The following is a 9,393-nucleotide window of genomic DNA, read 5'->3' as shown; positions in this document are numbered from 1 at the left end:
GTGTATGGGTCTAAATTAAACTATGGATTTTGCTAACAGATAAAAATCCTGCAAACTGCTTCAGAACTTGATACTAACAACGATGATCCAGAGTATCACTCCAACATTCCAGAGTAACCTTCCCACACCACTCACTCCATCAATGTCTATCCTAAATGTATATGGGTTCCAAGAAGTTTTCTAGAGATTATTCAAACTGACACAGTCATTAGACACCATAAATGAGCCTTTCAGATCTCTTTTCTTTTTCCAGATGTCTGATAATATTGACTGGTTACATAGCCGCAGGGGTGTGTGCAAAGTCGATCTCTACAGCCCAACTGGACAACAAGATCAGGACCGAAAAGTGGTAATATTAAAAAACTAGTTTTACCAAGAAATGGAACGGATTGGTGTATGGATCTCCATAGACATCTTGGGGAGTAGGATAGACTAAGAGAGAGGATATGGTGATTTCTTCAGGCAGCTGAGTTCAATAAGGTCGCATAGGACATAAAAATTAAGGGAGGGGCAGGGTGAGGAGTGATGTAGTAGAAATGGGCAGGTTTGGTAGACGAGAGCAAGGACTGGTAGTTGCCTAGTTACCCATTACCTAATACATTTTAAAACATCATAATGTCACCTAGCTACCAATATATTTCATTAAAGAGGGCTCCCTCAGAAGGGCATAGTACTTTATGCTTCCCAAATTTCATATTGCATAATACTTTACATTTTTACGTTAAAGCATCACCCATAATGTTTACTTAATATGTATTTAATGTGTCTTCAATGTTTAAAATTATCATCACCCTAAGAAATATTATTGATACTACAAATTCTATATTCTAGTATATACTTTATTTAATGCACAATAAAAATACACCTATGAAACACAGAAATGTATAATTATGTACCACCTACAATCTTCTATATCACAATTATTTAAAAATACCACAATTTACTACTTGTGTAGTAAAAAGTACCCTAAGCTGGGTGCTAGGGAAAATGAGTTACAATCTAAGATTCATCTTTGAGCTTGTGCCAATTGAACAAGCTAACTTCGCTTCTCCATCTCCCTGCTATAAAATAGGAGTGTTGCATTTTGGGCCTCTCTCTCTGGCAGGTTGGTATCCTCATTTAGGAAAGATAATAATGCTAATAATCCATCTGCCTAATAATAATAATAATGTTGATTATGGAGTGTTTACTATGTGTCAGGAACTCTTCATATTTTTTACATGCACTGTCTCAGTCAATCCTCATATGAATCCTGCGAGGTAGCGACTATTATCATCCTTCTGAAAGAAAAATGATGGCCTTTTTGCTAGAGTTTGTCTAAATATGTCCTCCTCCTAATTTAATGTAGATATGCTTTGTCGATGTGTCCACCTTGAATGTGGAAGATAAAGATGCCAAGGTGAGAATTCTTTGCTCCTCTTACAATCAGAATGGGTGGGGAGACTGCTAAAAGAGTTTTCACAAACAGCATGCAGAAAGATAGAGCACGGCAAAGAGTGGAAAGGAGGGGAAATCAGTGGGGAAACTTTTATTCTCATGAAGCCAGGATTCCTGGTTCGAATTTTGCTGTCACTCTTGATATCAAGTCTTATATCATTTTAACTGTTGATAAGGTTGCAACAGTTAAGCATGTCAGAAAAGAGAAGGAAAAAAAATACTCACAAAGTTTGGTTATTAATGTACTATTGTCCTATACATACTTTTTAAACGTTTTTAATGAATTGGGCGAAGTTGTACAGAGCATATAATCATCAATCTTACGTTCAGCAATCCATTTACGTTTTGTTTGACCTCATCCATTGCAAGCCCTTCAATATACCATCACTCTGCTCTCTCGGGGCTTTCTGTTTCCATTCTGCGTTCTTTTCTAACCATTTGAACGGTGGTTCTGGAGAATGATGACTCTTGTGAAAGCCTTCAGAAAACCACAAATTCATGCTCAGCAGTGGTACCCTGGGTCAAGGAGGCAGTAACTTGGAGAAATTGCAACTATCCATAAGATTCTTGCCCCTTAATTCCATAGGATGGTACTGATTCCTGTTCTGAAGGTGACTTAAATCTGGAGAATCTGGAAGAAAAAGAAATTATTGTGATCAAAGATACTGAGAAGCAAGACCAGTCTAAGGTATACTTAGCTTCTGAGATTCCACTTTTTCTAATTCCCAAAGTCCAATGCTAAATTCGATGACTCCGATTCAGAAATGGTAAGAGGATTATTGCCAAACATGCCCTCAGATATGAATACTATAACATTCTAGAGAACATAAGTCTAACTTTAAGGCAACAATAAATTGGCAGTGTCCAGGTGTTTAATAATAGGATTGATCACAGAATCTCAGAATGCCCTCTCAATATCCAGATACCTATTCCAAAAAAAATCTTGCCATGCCATGCTTGCATACATACCCAGGTATTTTAATACACACTTATAATGTGCATGAATATGCATAGACACAGCCATACTTGGTAATGTGACATACACACACAAAAATTTATGCAAACCAAAAAAAATGAAACCAATCGATAGTCAGTTCTGAATCAAAAGTAAGACATTTGTTAATACACTTGTTAATATGCACACATCAAATGCCAGATATGTTTAATACTGGCACACATTCTCAAGTCTTGGCTGGCATAGCATAATATAAACTGGTACCTAATATAGTAATGAATGTGTGTTAACATGTGTATGTATGCTTTAACATATATTAATGCATTTATAGTTACATGATACATGCTAATGGATTTATAGATAGATACATAGGAGCCCTAGTGGTGCTATGGGTCAGGCATTAAGCTCCTGACCCATGAACCATTCCATGCGTGAAAAATGAGGCTACTTGTTCCTATAAAAATTTATAATCTCAAAAATCCTATGCCCTGTAAGGTCACTATGAATCAGGATCAACTTGATGGCAGTGGGTTTGGTTATAGTTTTGGGGGCACTCAAATTTGCATGCTCATTCACATATAAAGAGACATGCATGTTATGACACATATCCATATTGCAACATTTACATATGTGTAAAATATGCACATGGAATACACATATAGTCCTATACAGTAGACATATACAATGTATATCCATATCAACATATTATTAAACATGCTTATACATCATAATACATGTGCATTGTCATATGCATAGGCATACATACACACTGGCATATTTTCACACACACTAACTAGATGGGTACATTCTCACACATACACTGACATATTGACATACATATCATTATTCACATAGTGTGATTCATCAATTCACATCAATGACAAGACATACATTTATACACACATACATACTCACATCACATAGAAGCACTCCTACACTGACATACAGCAAACATATTTTCATAGATTTTGGCATATATTAAAATGTGAATACATTCTCATATGAATTTGCAGACATGGCATTTTTATAAAATGCACAAATATACATACTTTCAGAATGACAGCTTGTGTTGCTACCAATTCTGCTTGAATGTGCAAAATGAATATAATTGTATGAGTGCTATGATCCCATAGAAGTTTTGAAGGGACAAATCACTAATCTGTGCATATTAGAAGATTGATCTTCTAAATAAAATAAAGGAAATATGGATAGGTGTTCTTTTCTCTTTCTTTCTTTCTTTTTAGACGGAGGGATCTGTGTGCCTTTTCAAACAAGCCCCCTCTGATCCCATAAGTGTCCTCAATTGGCTTCTCAATGATCTCCAGAAGTATGCCTTGGGCTTCCAACATGCACTGAGCCCCTCAGCTTCTAGCTGTAAACATAAAGTAGGAGATAGAGATGGGGACTATAACAAATTATCCTCTGGGAACTGCTACAGTGTCTACGCTGACCAACTAAACATGGATTACATGGGCCAGAGACCTCATAGCCTACATCTAGAAATGACAGCAGCCAAAAACACAAACAATAACCAGAGTCCTTCAACTCCTCCAGCCAAATCTCCCAGCACTCAGAGGGCAGTTATCTCCCCTGATGGAGAATGTTCTATGGATGACCTTTCCTTCTATGTCAACCGACTGTCTTCTCTAGTAATCCAAATGGCCCGTAAGGAAATCAAGGAGAAGCTGGAAGGTGGCAGCAAATGTCTTCACCATTCAATGTATCCCCAAACTAGTGATAAAGGGAAGACCAGCCCCCGCAGTGCTGTGAGCAAGATTGCCTCTGAAATGGCTCGTGATGCTGTAGAAGTAACCTCTGCAGAAATGCGGGGCACTGGGGAAGAGGGCAGGGAAGGTGGCCGGAAAGCCTTTCTGTATAGTGAATTGTCCAACAAGAACAAGAGTGCAGACAAACAGATGTGCCAGAGAGATAGCAAAGAATTTGCAGATTCTATCAGCAAAGGGCTCATGGTTTATGCAAATCAAGTGGCCTCTGACATGATGGTTTCCGTTATGAAGACCTTGAAAGTGCACAGCTCTGGGAAGCCAATTCCAGCATGTGTGGTCCTGAAGAGAGTACTGTTGAAGCACACCAAAGACATCGTGTCTGATTTGATCGATTCCTGCATGAAGAATCTGCATAATATCACTGGGGTTCTGATGACTGACTCGGACTTTGTCTCAGCTGTTAAGAGAAATCTGTTCAACCACGGGAAACAAAATGCAGCAGACATCATGGAGGCCATGCTGAAGCGTCTGGTCAGCGCCCTGCTTGGTGAGAAGAAAGAGGCGAAATCTCAGTGTCTTTCATATGCATCTTTGAAAGCTGGGTCCCATGATTCCAAATGTAAAAATCAGAGCCTTGAGTTCTCCACCATGAAAGCTGAAATGAAAGGGAAAGACAAAGGCAAAATGAAACCAGAGCAATGCAAGTCCCTGACGAGTGCTGAGAAAGTCAGCGAACATATCCTCAAGGAGAGCCTGACCATGTGGAACCAGAAGCAGGGAAACCAAGGCAAGGTGCCGAGCAAAATGTGTCCCAATAAAGAGGAGAAAAGAGAAAAAATCAGCCCGTCCACAGATTCACTGGCAAAGGACTTGATTGTCTCTGCTCTTATGCTAATCCAGTACCATTTGACCCAGCAGGCCAAGGGCAAAGACTCATTTGAAGATGAAGGTCCTGGTTCTACCATGGGCTATATGGCTCAAAGTGCCCAGTATGAGAAGTGTGGAAGTGGTCAAAGTGGCAAATCACTTTCAATGAAGCATCTAGAATCTCGAGGATCTCCTGGACCATCTACTTCTCTAAAGGAGAATCAACAGCAGGACTCTCAGAAACTGGATATGTCAAACATTGTGCTAACACTGATTCAGAAGCTACTGAGTGAAAGCCCTTTCAACTGTGATGATATATCTGAAGGTGAGAACAAGAGTTCTGAGTCAAGGACAAGTAAGGCAGCTTCCATGTCCAAGAAGCCTGACAGAGTGGAGGAACTATGCCAGGAAAACCAGGAATTTGACTTCATCAGTGGAATGAAGCAAGTGAACCGCCAATTTGTAGATCAACTTGTAGAATCTGTGATGAAGTTGTGCCTTATCATGGCAAAGTATAGCAGCAATGGGGCAGCCCTTGCTGATTTGGAAGAACAAGCAGCTTTAGCAAATAACCCCAATTATCAAGCCAGTAGCTCCAGATGTCATGATTCTATGATGTCACAGAACCATCAAGACGTTCCCGGGCCTGAAGTCATTGTCAATAATCAGTGTTCTACAAGTAGCTTGCAAAAACAACTCCAAGCTGTACTACAGTGGATTGCAGCCTCTCAGTTTAATGTGCCAATGCTGTACTTCATGGGAGATGATGATGGACAACTGGAGAAGGTAAGCAATGCAATAAGACACAAAAAGAAGGTTGGAGTGGACCAGAGGAGGGTGTGGGGTGGATAGACTTGGTTTTTATCCCAATTGGACCATATTCATTGATCCAAAGACATTGGTAACTAGAAGATGACTCATAAACTTATGTCATCTTTCCCAGAATAAATGAATCTAGTATATGTATTTTTTAAATTATGGCAAAGTTACAATATATTTACCTGCCCTTCTCTCCACTCTGTCGATCCCTACTCCCTTTAAAGTCTGCTGCTTTTCATGTAAAAACCATTTTTCTTTTTCATAATAGTGATGCCATCTAGTATTTGTCTTATGACATTGACTAGCTTTGCTGAGCATGTCTTCTAAATTTGGCCCTGTCATGAGGTGTTTGACATTTTCATCATTGTTTTTAGGGATGCATAATAGTCCATTGTGTGTGTATTGGTCCAATTTTAAAAATCAAGTTTGCTTTCTACTATGAGACACATGAATTACTTTGACTTCATAAAGAGACAAAAATCTGTGAATCTGTGAGGCTCTACACAATACACCTTGGGTCTATGCACAGGAAAGTGCAATTGACTCATTGTTTTAAAAATCATCTTATTGGGGGATCATACAACTCTTATCACAATCCATCCATCCATCCATTGTGTCAACCACATTTGTTGACATCATCATTCTCAAAATATTTTCTTTCTACTTGAGCCCTTGATATCAGCTCCTCATTTCCCCTCCCTCCCTGACACACGCTTCCTCACGAACCCTTGATAATTTATAAAATATTATTTTTCATGTCTTACACTAATCAATGTCTCCCTTCACCCACTTTTCTGTTGTCCATCCCTCTGGGAGGGGGTTATAGGTAGATAATTATAATCGGTTCCCCCTTCCTCCCTCCAACTTTCCCTTCCCCTCCTGGTATCACTACTATCATTATTGGCCCTGAGGGGTTTATCTGTCCTGGATTCCCTGTGATTCCAGTTCCTATCTGTACCTGTGTACATGCTCTTGTCTAGCCAGATTTTTAAAGTAAAATTGGGGTCATGATAGTGGGAAGGGGGGAAATCATTAAAGAACTAGAGGAAAGCTGTACATTTCATCGGTGCTACACTGCACCCTGGCTGGCTCATCTCTTCCCCGTGACCCTTCTGTAAGGGGGTGTCTAGTTGCCTGCATATGGGCTTTGGGTCTCCACTGTGCACTGACATTGACTCATTTTATGAGTGACATTTTCAAAACACTATTCAGTAAACTATTGGAGACTAATTTCTAAGTTTGGGCTTTGAACTTTAAGGCTCCCAAGGGATTAGAGAGAGAGAGACAGAAGTTCCTTCCTCAATGGACCCATTTTTCTTGCCTGTCAGAAACCATTTAAATTTTGTCTCTTATTATTTTCCTTATGTTCCTCCCCACAGGCACAGTAAACACAACGAAAGTAATGTCACAACTAGAAAAAGACATTTGTTGATCCCTTTCTATTTTGAGTTTTCCAGTAGGGCAGAGATTTTCAAATGAGAAGCCATGCACTGGACCTTAAAAGTTGACTGGCAGGGGAGAAACCATGATCATGAAGGTGGTTTTCCCCGGGTGAGGCTTATCCATTGCACTCCAGATGTGCTGACCCCTGCGATTTCCCCAAATGTGGGAGACTCGGCTGCATATTTTGTGGTAGTGGGGGACTGTGTTTGTGCTCTCCCGTTTTAGAAAACAAAATTGACTGAACCTTAAAAGTTGTCTTAATCTCCATTTTGATATTTCTTCTTCCTTTCCCCCCTCCCTCTTTTACTTTCTGGTGTGTAGATCAAAGCTCTCAAAGTACCCTAACTTGGAACCTCAGTGCCCTTGTTTTGGTTGTCTCTAGAGAACTTCTATTTATTATTCTTAGAGACAGCACAGTCTCCTCAGCAGGACAGGGACACTAGGGTGGGCAAGTGAGATACTTGAGCACACATTCAATACTTACTCACTAGAGTAAGTGCCTTCTTAAATTGTATGCCTCATTTGCCTCACCCTATTTCTGGTCCTCTTTGGCATACTCCATAAGAGTCAGAATTCATACACACAAAAGACATGTAAGTCTTTATTTCTCTTACACACACACACACACACACACACACACAAATATCCCACACCTATGGTTGCTTCATTAGATGAGTTCTAGAGAAATAAAATCTTGATACTTTAAGAAAGTGGAGGAATGGCAGCTCCAAACCTCGGCTTAACTATCATAGGCAAGCTGAAGTTCCCGGTGAGAAATACTTAGTGAACACAATTGATTTCAGAATTTTTCATTGAGGATGGTTAAATCAAACAGATGGCCATGTAAGCAGCCTGGGTCTGTGGCACTCTAGACTCTAATTGTAGAGTCATTAGCACTGGGGACAATTTGATTTGTACAGATGGGTCCTTCCTCCAAAACCACCAGGTGGCTCAAATTATCTCTGCTCTCTCCCACAGCTTCCCGAGGTTTCTGCTAAGGCAGCAGAGAAGGGATACAGTGTAGGAGATCTTCTTCAAGAGGTCATGAAGTTTGCCAAGGAACGACAACTGGATGAAGCCGTGGGAAACATAGCTAGAAAACAACTGCTAGACTGGCTGCTCACTAATCTGTGAGGCAGCAACTCCTTCAACCCCTCACCATCATGCTCCACACAAGTAGTATTTCCTCCTAGTTAGAGCACCCCACCATCAGGTCAATGAATTGCAGGCTACAGGATTGTATATCCAAATGCATCTGAGTGGCTGCACTGCACAAAAATTACCAGGTGTTTGAAAAGCCAAGCAAGAGCATGAATTAAAAAAAAAGTTAAAAAAAGTAATTGTCTTCTTGATCAGATTTATCTAAGGAAAGAGAGGAATGAGTTAAATTTCCAAGATACGTGATACATAGTGTTGGATTTATGCGCTGATCTCTTCCTGAGTTATTTTCTGAACACCTAAGACACATGAGTGTAACCTGAATCCAAATTCTTGAGTAATCTGGCTTGTTAAAATGATCTCAATTCACAGACCGTGTAGCCTTCTGCCCCTGTGACTTCCCTGGTTCTCCCCAAATTACCTAACTTGATAATGTCCTTTCTAATCACCGTGATTCAATTTTTATAATCTCTGTTCAGAAAATTTAGATGTCCTAGCTTAGAGAAAAAATTGAATTGAAGAAAACATATTACCCCCAAATAATGACTCCACCCACACAGATCCATGAGTTCACTGTACCTGACTAAATTTTATCCAGAACTACGATGGGCTCGGACCTTTTCATATGTGCGAACAAAGCTTCTTTATAAGTCATTTCCTTCAACTAATAAGAGTTCCTTCCACATTTTTTTCTGACAACAGAAAGCTACAGATGGTGAAGTCCCAATGTCTCCTTTGAGTGTGTATATGTAGTGAACTTTGGAGCTAGTACTAAGCTAGATTTGTTGTATGCTTTCTAGAAGTCGGCAATGATGCTAGTATTCACTGAAAATCAAGTCAAGACAGCGGTTCAATGCTGTGGTCCTCTGTTAGCCATTTTGCTATAGATCTGGTGGACTTTCATGGCATTCCCAGGTATTCTTGAGGTACTGTGGTTTGGCTGCTGTGGTAAGCAACACTTAGGTGACTGCCTAAGCCTATGCAACT

General features: G+C 39.9%; 1 protein-coding gene and 1 non-coding gene across 2 annotated transcripts; both read left to right on the top strand.

Moving 5' to 3' along the window:
* Positions 1-253: 253 nt before the first annotated feature.
* AKAP4 (A-kinase anchoring protein 4) lies at positions 254-8,382 on the top strand. Its single transcript, XM_075538110.1, has 5 exons — positions 254-349; positions 1,349-1,399; positions 2,024-2,125; positions 3,637-5,772; positions 8,227-8,382. Exons 1-5 carry the CDS (start codon positions 254-256, stop codon positions 8,380-8,382), a joined length of 2,541 nt encoding a protein of 846 aa, XP_075394225.1.
* On the top strand, positions 7,306-7,469 carry LOC142435091 (U1 spliceosomal RNA). The gene has a single exon (XR_012781239.1). It is a non-coding gene; the product is annotated as a U1 spliceosomal RNA (small nuclear RNA).
* Positions 8,383-9,393: the final 1,011 nt, after the last annotated feature.

This window comes from Tenrec ecaudatus, chromosome X (assembly GCF_050624435.1).
Source record: "Tenrec ecaudatus isolate mTenEca1 chromosome X, mTenEca1.hap1, whole genome shotgun sequence".
NCBI lineage: Eukaryota > Metazoa > Chordata > Mammalia > Afrosoricida > Tenrecidae > Tenrec > Tenrec ecaudatus.
This window is presented reverse-complemented; position numbering and strand designations above follow the sequence as displayed.